General features: G+C 37.2%; 1 protein-coding gene across 1 annotated transcript in view; it reads left to right on the forward strand.

The window, feature by feature from the left end:
- Nucleotides 1-16,849, forward strand: part of Exoc4 (exocyst complex component 4) — a 719,572-nt gene that overhangs the window by 191,673 nt on the left and 511,050 nt on the right. The window contains exons 8-9 of the mRNA XM_005365800.2: nt 9,175-9,320; nt 14,355-14,443. Coding sequence (XP_005365857.1) covers nt 9,175-9,320; nt 14,355-14,443 — 235 coding nt within the window. The remainder of the gene's footprint in view (nt 1-9,174; nt 9,321-14,354; nt 14,444-16,849) is intronic.

Genomic DNA, 16,849 nt, shown 5'->3' on the forward strand with positions numbered 1-16,849 from the left:
AAGGTGCCAGGTTTGTAGATTTAATATAAAACTATTGTTAGCATACACGCACACGCGCGCGCGCACACACACACACACACACACACACACACACACACACACACACACACACACACACACACACACACCTAGAGGTTGTCATATGAGGGAGGAGGAATGGAGAAGTAAAGAGAGTGGATATGAAAACCCTTTTATTCTTAGGGCACAAATATAGAGAACGTGATACTACTCTACAGAGAAATTCTGTCTTTAGACTAAACCCCTCTTCTAGTTGCTGTTTCAGTCGGGATCTAGTCAGGGTTTATGTGGCAACCTCTGAGCATCCATGCCCTCCTGCATAGAGGTCACACTGAGGGGCCCTTCTGTCAATGAATTGCATTTCAGAGCCTTATTGACATTTGTGGGATTGAACCATCAAACATAACACTTCCCAAGGCTGTTCTCTGGAAGAGGGAACCTCTTCATTAAAGTTGGAGCAACTTATTGATTTTGAGCTGTAACCAAAGGCTCTGCTAAGGACACCTCTAGTCTATTTGAGGCATTTTCCAAAATGTTAGTCAGCTAAGAATTATTTCCTTTTTCAGTTCTGTTCCTTTCCTTTCCTTTCTGAAAGATTTCGTTTTAACTGCATAATCTTGCCCTTACAAACTATGCTGTACTTTGTCATTTAGGGATTTCCCTAAAACTGAAGTGCTTCGCTTTGTTCTGTGGCAAATTAAATCACAATACCAGGTAACATAAATAGAGATACTGGATAGAATCCTAATAGTAGTTGTATCTGTGGCTCTAACAGCATTGCTAAGAACTAAAACGTTGTAAAACAAACAAAGTAGTATTGTGCATCGTTTGTGATGAGGAAGCACAAGATTTTAATCAAGCTTTTAGGAATACAAGGGGAGAACTTGAAGTATAAATAGGGACAGTAGGGTTCTAGAGACTTTCTTTTCCGGTGATGTTTACCTGGATTAAGTAATATTTACTTTTCCTGGCTAGTATAATACAAATTTGAGTCTTATAGTTATTTTGTCTGGAGCAATATCTTTTCATCTCATTATTGCAACAGCAGTTCCTGTACTTGCTTCCTGTTCAGCTGGAGAACTGAGAACTGTAGAGGAAGTATTAGAGATGTAGAACATCTGGCCTGGGGCTTAGGATTCCATTTATCCTATTGCAGAACATAGGCTTTTGGAAATTCTGTGAAGTGTACTCTACAGACATGGTTTTGCTTTCAACTGTGATGACAGTATAATGTATCAAATATATTCTTTTTAGGAATCATAAATTCTTACTGGAGTTTGAGGAGATGTCATGTTCATTTGTCAACATGTCACTCCAGGGACACAGGTGCAATGAATTTATGGGGAAGCGCCTCGTGTTTCTCCCAAGCCACATAAATATGAAGCAGAATTGATTGAAAAACTGTGACTTTAGATTACTTTTCAGATGGAGAGCAATTAAGAGCTTTCTGTAGCTGGCATTCCCCTGTGATTTTCAGGTTTCCTTGTAGCATAGGTGAAGATCAGTTGCAAGAGGACATCACAGCAAGTATAGAGACCTGTAGACGTCTTCTCAGGAAAGAATACTATGCATTTCTTCTCTGGCAGAGAGTATTCCACATTTTAGTCAAGTGCACGATTAACTTTGACATTTGGAAATAGAACTTTATACAAAAATAAGCATGGTAGTTTTGCATGTTTAATTAAGATGTTTAGTTCTTGTCAAGGCTGATCTCCCCCCCCCCCCTTGTGAAGGGCAATATATTCTCAACTTCTGAAATTTCAGAAACCTGTACTTAACCTTTAATCGTCATTCCATTTACATGGAAATCTGATTAACAACTTTTAAAGTTCATGAGCTGCTGGTAAATGCAATTAAGACCTTTTTGGGGTTTGTTATTAAGAGCTGGCATTTAAAGAAGACTAGGATTTGGCTACTGTTACTGTCTTTCCCATAGCAGGATGTCTTAAGCAATTAGCAGAGAACATGAGGTACATGAATTGTACTGTATTGCTTCTACGTTAACATAGCTGGTATTTAAATAGTTTGCTATCTTTTCCTTCTCCCTGACTTGCTTTCTAGTATGAATGTATTACAAGGTTGGGGAGCGGTGCCAAGGCTAATTAGGTGGAGGTGTGGTGCTCTGCAGAAGCGCGCTAACACAGTCCTTCACTGTGTTACAACTCCTGTTTACAAACATGCAGTCTCATGTTGTGTAGCATCACATTCGTTACCCTCCTTTATTGAAGTTATACTATTTCACCACTGATAAATTATTGGAAAAGTAATTCAGGTATACGACTATTTTCAGAACTCAAGTATTTGAGATATTACCCTTGAGTTATAGTCTCAGGAAGACAGATATAGGCACATATATTATCATTTATAGACTGAGATATGTGGTGGTGCATACAGGTTGATAAGTAAGCACCTCGAAGCAGAAAGGGTTATATTGACTCCTATGCTGCCTGTGAAGCACAGTTTGTTTTTATTCCACTTAGGAACAGAACTGGGCTCCCTTTGATGAATGCATGCAATTAATAATGTACTTTGTGTGGGGGCCCTACTTTTTAGTATTTAGAGATGATAGGTAAAATAATGATTCCAGATATGAAAAGAGGCAAATTAACAATATATTATGTATACTTGAACATTTATATATTTTTCTACTCTGGAATTTTAATGAAGTATTTGAATGAAATAAAGTTAGATGAGAAAAGAAATCTAAAATAATTAAATTTCACAGGAGAATTATCAGTTTTCCATTTTGGGATCCTAGAGTTTCTGTATACTATAAACTAATTTAAACCAGGTAGCTCATTTGGTAAGCCTTTTAATTTATCATCAATTTTATTTGTAGCAGATAATGAAATAATTCAGTTTTATGTTTTGAATAAACATACAACTTTAGTAGAAATAGCATACGATTATGATAGACCTATTGCAGATGTAAAATTTTATACTAGAGGTAGAATCTTTCTTGAAAATGCAAGCATACACGAAGTCCAAAAATGAGTGATTTCACTTTAGTTTAAGTTATAAAGACTTTAAGAAGGGTATTTGAGCTCTATGTGGAATTGTGGTAATACAAGGTTTTAGGCCAAGTGCCTTCTTGTCAAGTTATATAAGGAGGTTAAGTGATGAATAAAAATTAAATATCCAGCTGTATATTGTTAAATGCCAGGTCTGGAAAAACATCTCTGCTGGTTGCTGGCAATCCTAGAAGAACTTAAAGGTACAGAAAAGGTTTTGTGCACAGGGTGGGACTTGACTAGTTCTTATTGGAGCAGAAGGGCATAGGTACCAATAAGACTGTTCTAGTGGGACAATAGCCATATATTGAGAGCAGGGGACTTAGGAACCTGATTCTGGATGCGCCATTGAGGTTATCTCTGTGGACTACTTAAAGAAGGGAGTCCTTTTATTTATCTGTACCCAGGCGCTTTATCCTTAGTGCTCTCAAACTTCATTACTTTCCTGTTTTAACTTCATGTCTCTCAAATCCCAATAGGACAATACTTAGCACAGTTCCTAGCATTCTGTACATACAAAATAAGTGTTAATTGAATCTGGGTCTGTGCCTGTTATTTCGGAGATCTCATTTTGAATGAATTATACGCAATTTTTTAATGTGTGTCAATAATCACATGTTGCAGATAACCAATATGAAAGAGTCTTTAGCAACTAAACTGCTAATTGAAAATGCTGGGCCTTGGGCACTTAATTGAATAAACTGTCTCCAGAGAGCATTTTGGCTCTTTTCCAAGATGCATTAACTCTTTGGGGTCATTAGGGTAGCACTTATCGCATTGGAGCAGAAATTTAATAAATGGTACTCCCATGATGTGAGTAAATTAATGTACCTGAGACAGCCTGAAGTTTCACCATGGGTGCTGTAGCTGTACCCCGGGGAGCTCATCTGTGAATGTGGAACATCAGCAAGGAGCTGCCCTGTAGATTATATCACTTTCAATTTAGGTAGCCTGCGAGCAAGCAGCTACACTACTTATGATGCCATGTTAGGTTTCAGAGCTACAAAGAAAAGCTTTGGCTTGAACTCAGAGGGAAGGATAAAAAAGGCCCATAAAGACAAACAAAGCATAAAAGAAAGAAAAACGAGCTCCTATAGGAAAAAGCTGTGGAGAAAGTCCAGTTGCTGTATAGGTTTTAACTGGAGTGAGCTAGTTGGGTTCATAGAGAAGACAAGACAGTAATCTCCTGGAAGGCAGGAATCATTACTATCTGTACAGTCCTTTTATTGAGATTTATTAGCTCTGTGTATACATCTACACAATGTAGACACACCCATAAAATATGAATTTAAAAATGCAATTTTCTTGAGTGTTTCATTTTATCCCCATATGAGTATGAAATACTTATTTCTACCACCAACTTAATGTTAGGCTTGCCTCTTTTGGAAATATTTTCCATTTGGCTGTGAGCCTATTGAATAGTAGTAATTTTACCTACTCTCCAATGTGCTGTACACTTACATTTAATAGTAAGATAGATACACGTAGTTGTCATCATAAGATCAAGGAGAAGTGAAGTAAAAAGATCACTGCACAAATAACAAAGAAAAGAATATGGAGATAATAGTACCCCAAGAAGCCAAAATGTCAAAGCTTTCCTTCCCTCACACGTGGAAAGGCATCTTCTCCTTGCTTGTGGAGTCATATTAGTTCTAAGCCTAAAACTTTCATATTTATTTTTAGTAAACTTGGCATGCATAACTCCAAACTTCCCACAGGCAATATACTAAATAAATAAGATTAAATGGTGAGCAAGGAGTTCGTTTAGGATGTTGTTAGCAGTGTTTCAGCAATTTTTCAATCTCAGAGTGTTATCATTGCCTTTACATGAGAGCATTTCTAACCAACACTGTAGCAACTGCTGATAGCACAGTAGCAGAGTTCCTACCTTAATTTCAGTTTCTATATTCTTTATAGCTGTATATATCTTTGCTCTGTAGAGAGAGCCATTCAGCATTGCAGGGCTTTAAAAAATATAATGAATCATGGTATCATTTCACGATATATAGATTTCAATCTTCTTTTCATCTGTTCTTTGTGTTTGTTCTCTTCAGTCTGACACATTAAAATCTAATAAGCTAAATGTAAGACACCTACAGACTTTCGCATGTTTTTTAACTCTAGAGCATTAAAAAAATTATTATTGCTAGTTAAAAGTACAAAGCATATTAGTACCTGAAATAGGAAGGAATCTGGAAACTCAGGAATGTGGGGTTATCTTATATTGATTTCTTATATGAATATATTTTATATTAAATGTAATGATCTTTGTCCCAGATCATAGATGTTTTTGTCTCAAATGTCTTTAATGAAATGAAAATTTGAGCTTCTGAATATGTGTTTAAAATCCGTATGTGCAATTTAGAATATATGATCCATTGCCTACTAAGATATAGAATCATCATATGAAATTCTATAGTTTTATTATTTATTTTAGTTTTTGATTCTTGGGGTTGAGCACACTCTGCCAGTGAGCTGTACTCCATGCTACTAGTTATGTTTTATTTCCAGGTATCTGATGTTTGTGTCACGATTTTAACTTAGAAGACTTCACTTACCCAAATCAGTTACCTTTCAAACACATTATTTATAGGGACTTTTATAGTTGTTCTTTATTGAGATATTTAAAAATGTACCTTGATTTTGTTATTAAGAGAAATGTTACTTCATTTAAAAGCAATCTAGTTTCTAGCAAGTTACATACACAATATGTATATGCATACACACACAAATACATGTACACAGGATTGGTAGCATAGTCAAATAAAGTGAAGCAAACTAATGTCACAGCCATTTAGTCTACAGTTCAGATCATGCCTATCCCTTTCAGATTTTTCTTGTCTTACAGATTTGTGTACTAAGGAGTAATTGTACATTGTTAATTCTCTATTTTCTAAACTGTCTTCAGCTCGTGTATAACAGCCTATGTATTATCACATATTTTTTATACCTAAATTTGATATATAAATAGTGCTGTTTGTTGCGTGATTCTATAGTAGAAATAAAGAAATAAAACACTTTAAATTAAGAGCTGACAGTATTAGGGGATTTTTTTGGTGACTACTTTCTTAACAATATAGAAAATGGTGCTTTTGGATTTCAGAAAAGGGAACAACTTGCTGAGAGTGGCCTACAAAGGAGTTGCTAAAGAGAAGACTTTGACACTACTCTTGAAAGGATTTGTTTATTAGAGCCAGGTGATATAGGCTAGGACTCCAGAAATGATAAGACACATATATATCTAGGGAAGAATTGAAGTAAGTAGACTTGATTGAAATATTGGGTTCACATTGCTGGGAGGAATAAAGTACAGTTCAAAGGAAATATAATTTTGAAGCCAGATTGTTAGACTGGAAGTAGTGGAATTGTAAGAGAAGCAGAGAATTGAATGAGAAAAACTCTGATGGACTAAACTGTCAGAGGGGTCAGGAATGGGCACACAAATAATGCAGTAAGACAGACTCATTAATATATGAGAGCATGTGAGGCTGCATCAAAAGTTCTTTTCTGGTTTTTCAAGGCAGGGTTTCTCTGTAGCTTTTGGAGCCTACCCTGGAACTAGCTCTTGTAGACCAGGCTGGCCTCGAACTCACAGAGATCCGCTTGCCTCTGCCTCCCGAGTGCTGGGATTAAAGGCCCGCGTCACCAATGCCCACCCCAAAAGACAGTTCTTAGATGCAGGAATTGTGTTTGTTGATGTATCAGTTGGGACTAGACACCACACAATCTCTACAGTTTGATCTATTATGATTTTCTGTAATGATTTCCATTTGTTGCAGAGAGAAATTTCTGAGAAGAGAGATTAGAACTACACTTATTTGTGGGAAAAAGGATAAGTATTTAGAGTGTAGTTAGGAATTATGCTGGTGTAGTAAATTAGTGGTTGTAGGTTCTTCTCTGAGATTCATGACTTTACTAGCCCTGGGATGCGTGATTTATATTATATTTATATTTTATATTATAATTAAAATGTTTTATATATTTACATTTTATATTATAATTAAAAATTATTAAAGCAGTCCTGCATTTAAATCCAGAGGCAAGTGATAAAAAGCCTGTAAAAATGAAAAGGCAACAGAAGGAGTAACTGTTTGTCTCTGATGAAAATGATTTATTTTAACAAAGTTGATTTTGTCAGTGAAATATGTACTGAGTAATGTTGCACATACACTCATACACATGAGTATAATTTGTGAGAGACATCAGCAGTCAAGCATATCACGACATAAGGAAACAGTATATGTGAAGGCTACTTTAAAACTTTGGAACCTAAGGACAAAAAAAGAATTAAATATTACAGATAAGCATATAACGGCTGAAGGTAAATTTTATTGAGAAGGGGGTAGTAGGACCTGTTTGTAGATAGAAATAAATTGGGGGAGAGAAATAGCCCAATGAACAGTGCTGCAAAGCCATAACTCAGGGATGTTATTGATGTGGAGAAAAAGAACACTGATCTTAAGATACCTGGGTTTGGGGAATGTCTGTTAGTTGTGCCTCTTTGGTCAATTATTTATTGTGGAGTCCAGTTATTGAAGCCTGGGACATTAAGTGCCTCACAAGAATTACTTGGTTTAGTGTAACTTTGTTTTTGCAGGAGCCATTCTCTGTTTTGTTGGTATTAAGGCCAAAGCTTGGCTGACATAATGAGTTGATAAATACCTTTCTATGCTGTATTACTTTTAAATTATTTTTGAGTTTTCTAGCTTTCTTTTGATCACAGATAGTGGAATATCTTACTAGCAGCTATCAAAGTTTAGAACTTGATCAAGTTTCTCAGTTGAGCTGTCCATTGAGACTCAACTCAGTTTCTTCCTGATACCAGACAGCTGAGTGATGTTTATCAGGGTGATATTTGTTACTATTTTATTTTACGTAATTGCTGGATAATACTCTAATGGTCTTGTAAGTAAGTACAGCATTTTCCTATTCTGTTAAAATATTTTGTGGTTTTCCTGTACAATTTTTATTATACAGAAGCTATTGCTACCTGTAGACTGTTCTTAGTAAGAATGGTCATGAACATGGAATTTGGTGTCCATCAATCCAGGTTGAAATTGGTCCATTTACAGCTTCAAGACCTAATACTAATTCCACTTCTTCAATTATAAAGTGGAATTCAGACTTCATAGATTTGAGACTCAAAAGAATGCTAATGGTTAAAAAATTTTTAATGTTTAAGTACTGAGTAGTGTCTGTTTGTTTGTGGAAGAAGCTTAGTCACCTTCAGACTTACTAAATCATGCTCATAGGCCTCAGAAATGCTATTAGTTTAATGTTTAGTGAGTAAATAAATAGTCAGATGAGATCTTGAGTCTCTGAAAATCAGTGCCTTGACTCATGGGTAGTTTTTCTATGATAGAAATGAGTTTAGCTACTTTAGCTTTATTAGGTATTCTTAAGAACTATTGGGCTTTCTGTTTCAAATTTGCATTTTTTTTTTTTTTTAATGAATGTGTTTAGAATTCTGGTAGCCATGGTTGATCTAGCACAGGCTCCAGTCCTTGTGACTACGGTGAATTTTATAAGGAGTACTGTTTGAAGTAGTTGAACACAAAAACAGTTGCTCTTTTCAAGATTAATGGCAGCCCTGGTAAGTCTTTTGTGGATTGGAGCATTCACTTCTTAGGCCCATTTCCTTGGTCTTCCTTGATAGGTCTGCTGACTTGTTTTTATCTACAGTGCTGGAAGAATGAAGAGTCACAGAGTAGACTCTGGCTTTAGTCAACCAGGGACTATTTTACAGCTCCTGAACCTCTCTGAACCCCACAACCTAATACATCTAAATAGATTAGCACCTTTCCTAGAGTACAGTAAGCACTCAGCAAATATTAGGCCATTGCTGCTAATGCTGCTGTACTTTGGAACAATGAGGATTAAATGCTGAGTAAAGAAGAATTTTGACTAATTCACTCAACATGCTCCCTGGCATGTTCCAATAGTCACAACTTCCCATTCATTGTGAATTGCTAACAGGTATATGATTCTATAGCTGTAATAAAGCTTTCCTATATCTCTGACTAGAAGAATGAATATCTAGGTTAATATATTCTCAAAGTTAATATATTCTAAACCAAATGAGGTTGTAGAATTGTATTTGTATAATAGCACATGTGTAAATTCATCTGCTCATCTAATTGTACAGATGCTGTTGACTGAGTACTTGGATATGAAAAACACACGTACTGCATCAGAGCCATCAGCTCAACTAAGCTATGCCAGTACTGGACGAGAGTTCGCAGCCTTTTTTGCCAAGAAGAAACCACAAAGGCCAAAGAATTCACTTTTCAAGTAAGTATCCCAGTATTGGAGAGAGAGTGCAAGCTGTGAAGAGTCTTCTGAGCAGGAGGGCTTCTAAGGCATCCTTAGCCACACAGTTACTCCCCTGATGCAGTTTGTAGGAAGTGAACATAGTCCGTTTTCTTTCATGTTGTCTTCTGTCAGGTGGGATGACTGTTATAGAATATAATGCTGAGTACATGTTTAAAGCTTGATTCTAGAGAATTTTGCACAAAATAAAGGAAAGCGAAACTTCCCAGGTGTTTCTGGAGAATTTTATAGGAAATGAAATATGTCCTCACTGAAAAATCAAGCCTCTAATGCCAAGAAATAACCCTTGTTAAAAGAGTTATGCAGCTCTTCCTAGCTGAGCAGTATTGGGCTTTATTTGGTTAGATCCTTAATAAAGGAGCTATCCAAAAGGTTTTTACGTTTTCCTAATTACTATGTTAGTGAACTCTACCAAGACATGTCCTCAGAGTATGTATTTCTTAGTAACAGTTAACTGTTTATAAGTTAAGACTGATGTTGATATTACTAATAGCTGGTGCTGATTGAATGCTTTTTAAGTACAGGGTTTGATAAACACTGAGTTTTTCAAAGTGATTCCAGTTAAGCAGTTTAATTCGGTATTAACAAAATTTCAGCAACTGTAGCAGCAGTATCGAACCTCTACTCCGTACTTAGTGCTATAAATATAAAAGTCTTCACAACCAAAAATTGATGTATGAGAGAAATTAAATTATGTAAAGTAACAGCTAGCAAGTGGCAGTGAAGATACAAACAAGAAGACTCACTCTGGACTCCAGTTCCTGTCCCCAGCTGGTTGAAAATAAAACACCTTGCCAGATGTGGCACACGCCTTCAGTCCCAGCACTCTGGAGGCAGAGGCAGGTGAATCTCTGAGTCAAGGCCAGCCTGGTCTACAGAGCAAGTTCCAGGACAGCCAGAGCTACACAGAGAAACCCTGTGTCAAAAAAAACAAAACAACAACAGCAAAAAAATCCAAAAAAGAAAAAGCCTTTTAACACAACACAAGTGACAAATCACAGTAGCAGTAGCCTGTAGAGACAGTGTTTCTTTTTGCTCAAATAAGGACATTAAAAACAACACGTGAACAACACTTGCCAAGGGCCAGTGTGCCTGTGGCCTGAGTTTAACCATATCCATATTCTTTTCTCATCCTTAAATCTGAATGATGATCTTCATAAACCATATAATTTTAGTTGTCAAAAGGAAAAAAAATTAAAAGAAATAAGCACATTGTATACATTTTATTTGTTGGGTCCATGGGGGTTGCACAAAGGTGGGGACAGACCACTAAGTCTAGTAAACGAGAAGCAAACTTAATTCCAGGAAAAAGTTTTTAAAAAACTAAAATAATAATAATAATAATAATAAATCTCCATGTGGTACAAAAGTTTTATCAGCTGAGACCACAGCCAGAGATGCATTTGTAAGGACAACTTTTGACCCTCCGTCTTATATTAAGAAGCATTAGGCAATTAGCAAAAGAGCCTTTACAGTTTGGAGGTAAAACTGAGATACAAATTGCCCTTCTTTACAATTTCCATTAATAGATTTTTTTCAGTTGAACTAGTGTTTGTATTTAGCCCATTGTTTCTCTCTGGCACTTGCTCATGGTGTTTAGAAGCTCTGCATTCCTCTGCTACTGCCACTTTTGCATAGCAGCAAAGGGTATGGGACAACATAAAGCCAGAAAGTCAAGTCACTTACGTCATATCATTTAAAAGTTAACTCAGCTCATATCAATTGCTGGTGAGGGTTATCTAAAAGCTGATCCTCAATTTGCAGAGCACCCCTCAGTTGGCAGAGGGCTGCTTTAGCCTTGCAAATAGAGCTTTTTGTAAAACAAAGTAAACCATTGTTAATAGTTAATCCTTAAACTGCTGAGAAAGCTGCTGACAGTTTGCTCCCATTCTCCTAGGCTTACAACTTTATAGTTCTTTATTTCTACATTCTTATTTTTGGAATCTACAGTTTTAAATTCTTATTCTTGAGCTCTTCATTATTTATTTCATATTTTTACTTAGTTTTTTAGTTTTTGAAAGTTGCTTAATATTTAAACTTGATTATAAGTATAACTTTAAAAGTAATAAAACATATATGCATGTATATGTAAGTATGTATGTATTATTTTATTCCCCTCCCCCTTTCTTATTGCTTAAGTGGTTTTGGTGCCTTTCTCTCTCTTCATCCTTGTACTCCTGTTTTGGGTACATATTACTTTCATATTCTTATGTCACTCAGTCTATTTCTCCCTCCCTGCCTCTCTCCCTCCCTTCCTCCCTCCTGCCCCTCTCCCTCACATTCTTCCTTGTCCTCTCTCCTTTGAAAGCTTCTTTTACCCTTTGCTGTATATACTTTTTCTTTTTGTGATAAACACTAAGACCAGAAAGCAAATTTGGGATGGAGGGGCTTATTTGGCTTCAACTTCCACATTAGTCCATTATTGAGACAGTTAGGGCAGAAACGAAAGCAGGACATATGGAAGAACAGGATAGCACTGCTTACTGATTTGTTCTTTCCCTCTGGGTTTCTCACCGAACTTTTTAATACAGTGCAGGCTTACTTGATTAGGCATGGTAACATCCACTATGGGCTGGGCCCTCCCATACCAATTAGCACTCAAGAAAATGCACTACAGGCCCATCTGATCAAGGCTTTTCTTCATTAACATTCTCTTCCCCCAGGTTTGGGTCTTATTGACAATAAAAACTAACCAGTACACCCTTCTAAGCTTATTGCAGATAAGGCTTTACGGTTTAATATGTCATACCCCCAACCATCACTGTCTTCAGCCTCAGACCATGTAAACACATTCCGTTATTTAGCATTTGCTAAATTGTGGTTTATGGATGAGGGGGTGGGAGAAAGAAAAGCCCCTAATTGTTAGAAATGCAGAAAAACTTAATTTAAATAATTGTTGCACATGTATTATTATTGGTCAGTAGTAAAACTCATCCTTGTCCCAGAACTGGGCAGTTATACAGATCTGCTCACTTTTAACATGGTTCTACTGTTAATTAGCCATGCAGGCCTGAGTAGGTCTCATGTTTGAGCATGCCTCAGTGCCTTTGGCTATAAAATAAGGAGGTGAGACTGAAGAATGCCTTTTCTAGTATAAAATTATCTCAATCTGTGACTTGTTGCAAATATAAAGAAAATCATAAATAGCAAGTCTATCAAGTCATAAAGGACTCAGATTGTGGAGAGCTGTAATCTGTTTCTATCGAATTTGTTAAGGACTTTATTACCCTCCTTAATTGCCCTTAGCCAAGGTTAATTGTGTTTGAGTTCTCTCTTATTGTACACCATGTGCTTCTCTATTCTTCGCTTGAGAGTTTGTTTTTTCCTTTGCCATCTCTGATCAATAGCTGTCAGCAGGCTTTTTGGAGGTCAGTGGCTTCTTTTCTGCACTTGACTGGCAGGTGGCACTTTTTAAGTACTGCACACTTTGCCTTCCTCCAGGCTCTTTGTGCCTCTTAGTTCCTGGTAGGGTGCATAGAGCAGATCAAGTAACTGAAGTATTTCCTTCACAGGCTGCTACTCGTCTTGGTATTCATCTTCCTGGTCAAGGACTGGATAAAAGAGACATGATTAAGAAAATGATGTTCCTTTCTTGTTGCTAGTTACTGATCCCATGGACTCTGTTGCTCTCTCCTTATGTTGTTGACCCATTAGTGGGAAAATTCTTAGAAGGATTCCTTCTTTTGTCAGATTCTTTTTCTGGCTTTTGAAAGCCCCAGATTTAAAATGGAATCTGTTACTCATCAAAGACTTGCTATTTGATATAGTCATAATTTTACTTTGTTTCATTTTTACCTGTAAGCTATTCTTTATGAATAATTTGATTTGTGTTTCTTGTTTTAGCTTTTAGAGATCCATTCTTTACTGTAACAAGTCTGTTTCTCATGTTTCTTACCTTTTTAAACAATTTCTGGACAATATCTATTGCTATGTGGCAGGCCAAAAACTAGCAGCCATTTGGAAACAGTCTTTTTAGAATATTTAGAAAGAAACCATTGATGCCTGTAAACCGCTTTTGGATGGGCTACTCAGTCTAGGGGTTGTAACCCACCCTGCAGTTCAGTTATTCCAGGGTCCCTGAGAGGCACTATCTGGAAGATATGAGCTGAGAGAGAAGAAGGAGGCCATGCTAAGTTTGTCAGAGCCTCCGTTTATTAGAGATGGGGTACAGCTTATATAGGGTAAGGAGTTGAGGGGTGGGCACAGGGGCCTGGGCTCTTGCAGCGTGGTTCACGTTGGTCACGTGGTTTACGTTGGTCACGTAGCCAGGAGGTTACCTTCGGTCAGGTCACTGTAGGCCAGGAAGTCACAAATTGACACACCTAGTTCTCTAGATAGTTTAGAATGTGGGGTGGGTTCCGCTAACAGATAGCTCTCCATTAGTAGCCAATTTGGGTGTGGGGGTAGGCTGTCAATGAACTATTCCTAACACAATTATGGGTGTGGGGTTCTCTGCAGAATCCCCAGGGTGATGGTTCCTGCAATGATTTTAGGAGGAAATTGGCTCCTAACAGATGCCTTGCTCTTTGATGTCACTTGTTCATTTGTAGAGTCTCCAATGCACTAGTCTTTTAACTCAACAATTCAGAAAGCGAACGGCTCTGAATAGCCAATATATCTACTGAAGCAGCCAGTAGTCAATGATGGGTTCTGATTTGGGCACTAGCATAATTAGAATAACTTTGTAGGATACATTTGTTGTTCTGTATCTAAGCATCCTGGCAGATGACAACGACTACATTGATGGTAATGTTGATTTGAAGGTAAAAGGAAGTGGAGGTAGGTCAGGATTAGTCTATGTGACATGGACAGTGAGAACAACATTCACATACTAGAGGAGCAGTAACAGGGGTATTGTTAATAAACTAAGGATTGGCCAGCTGTCTCTGGCTTTTTTATGGTATAGCAAAAAAAAAAAAAAAGAGCCATAATTATAATTGTTATACTCCAGGAAATGTTTTACTTAACCGTGTGGTGCTGTGTGTTGCACTGTAGGTTCGAATCATCCTCTCATGCTATCAGCATGAGCGCCTATCTGCGAGAACAGAGAAGGGAACTCTATAGTCGGAGCGGAGAACTGCAAGGTAGGTGATTGGATTTCTCCAGAGAAATCAGTTTTCTGAGGACAATCTGCAATGTGTATAGCATGTGTTTTATGTTCTACATTTATGCAGTTTTCCTTAGATAACAAATTTTACTGAATTAGTAATCCTTTTCCAGTATCATTCCCCAACATCTGCTCTCAAGCTTCTGAAACTAATACTGTGACTACAGAGAATGCATTGCCACTGAGGTGCAGATTGTAAGCAGATGAAATGAGACCAGATGGAGTCTATGCACAGTTAAGTAGGATGCTAGTCTGTTATGGTGGCCATCATGGTTTTCATTTGCTTACTGTTTTTAAAGCCTTCTTGAGCATGGCAGGGGAAAGGGAAAGCTCAGCCTCTGTCATGAGAAGGGCACAGGGATGCTTCTGGATAGTGTGCTTTAACATTGTACATTGATATGTAGGCTACTTGGAACCCATTTGTTGTTACTAAAGAGTTCTATTTTGCAGAGTACAATACTTTGAATATAAATTATAATATAAATAAAATAAAAATCAAGGTTGATAACATTTTCTTTAGTGACAAAAAATAGATAATAACTTTCTTAGGTTTCTGGTAGGTTTTCTGTTGCTGTGAAGAGACACCATGACCTTGGTAACTCTTATAAAGGAAAACATTTATTGAGGCTGGCTTGCAGGTTCACATATTTAGTCTGTTATCGTCTTGGTGGGAAGCATGGAGGTGCACAGGCAGATATGGTACTGGAGAAGGAGCTGAGAGTTCTACATCTGGAACAGCAGGCAGCAGGAAGACAGTGATACTGGGTCTGGCTTGAGCATCTGAAACCCCAAAGTCCAACCTCAGTGACAGACCTACTTCAATAAGTCCATACCTCCTACTCCCTGTCAGATAGCGCCACTCCCTAATGATCAAGCAATCAGGTATCAAATGTATGATCCTATGGGGCCATTTCTATTTGAACTACCACACTAACCATGATAAATTTAATCTATGAAGATGGATTTGTGAGGATCTCCTAAGCATTGTAGGTATTGGAAGAAATAAAAGTCCAATTCAAAGAAATTTAAAATGGAGCTTTAAGGTCTAGGTCAGATATTGAGACGTGTTCACACATCTGTGTGCACATTTAGCCCACCATATCAGTACATTCTTTATGAAGTTGCATCTTTACCGAACATGTATATGGCTCTATTTTCATGGCCTAAATACTACAAGAGGACAGCTATTTCTATAGCATTTGTATTATATTAGGTATTATAAGATAAAGATGCTTTAAAGTAGCAGTAGTGGATGTTTGTAAGTCATGTTTAGATCCTGTATCACTTTATCTAAGAGATTTGAATATCTCTGGGTATTGTTATCTATAGGGATGACCATACACATACCCTAAACAGACACCGCAACAACAGTATGGAGACATACATACTAACAACTAGTCAAATTTTATGAATAGAATTGTTAGAGGAGTTTAGAGAATGGAATGATTGCTTTAGAACTCTGGACTTAAGAGAGAAGGATCTGAAGACTTTTATAGTCATCCATCTCCACCTCTATTACTAACCTGTTAACTTACAAATGTTCTCAAAAACCCTTTTTGTGCTCTCTCATATTGCATCACAGTAATTGCTCCAAGAACATACAAACCAGAAGTAAAAGTCTAGAAATATGATCTATGTATTAGAGTGAGATTAGCATAGCAACATTTATTTATTTGCCATTAAGGTGTTATGCATCCTGATATGCTTCTTGGAGTCCGAATACATTAAACTCTTGAACGGTGACAAGTCCCCCTCCAAAGTTAATCCCTGACCATTTAATTTTTTAAAAAAATTAATAAATGTTTTAAAGGGCAGTTTTAAGGTCACTCCAAAATTTAGTAGAAATTATAGAACATATGTAGGATCTCTGTCCTCAGCACAGTCTCCTCCGCTAACACCATCCCTGCACCATAGTAGTTTTCAGTGGGATAATAGTGCACCTGTCTGTCACTCAGATTCAAATCTTCACAGTCAGTATTAGTATGATCAGTGACTAGAGCCATGAGCTATTTCTTAGACAGTAAGAAAAGTAAGACCTCCATTTTGTAGCCTTGTGGAGTGATTTCTCAGTTTCCCTTTGTAGTCCATGATCTCTTGAGAGCTAGAATATCTGGCAGTGCAGAGTAGCTAGTTCTGGGCCTAGATGCCTACATCCACAATCTAGCTCCCCGCCACCTGTTTGCTTTTGCTTTTTTTTTTCCTTAATGGTCATAGAAATAATTCTTGCTCTGTGAAGAGACTGTAAATATTTGGCTTTAATCAGTTTGTTCTGTCTTTCTGTCTTTATGTCTTTCTGTCTTTCTGTCTTTCTGTCTGTCTGTCTGTCTGTCTGTCTGTCTCTGTTTCTCTCTCTGTCTCTCTCTCTCTCTCTCACACACACACA

This window comes from Microtus ochrogaster, unplaced genomic scaffold (assembly GCF_000317375.1).
Source record: "Microtus ochrogaster isolate Prairie Vole_2 unplaced genomic scaffold, MicOch1.0 UNK4, whole genome shotgun sequence".
NCBI classification, from domain to species: domain Eukaryota; kingdom Metazoa; phylum Chordata; class Mammalia; order Rodentia; family Cricetidae; genus Microtus; species Microtus ochrogaster.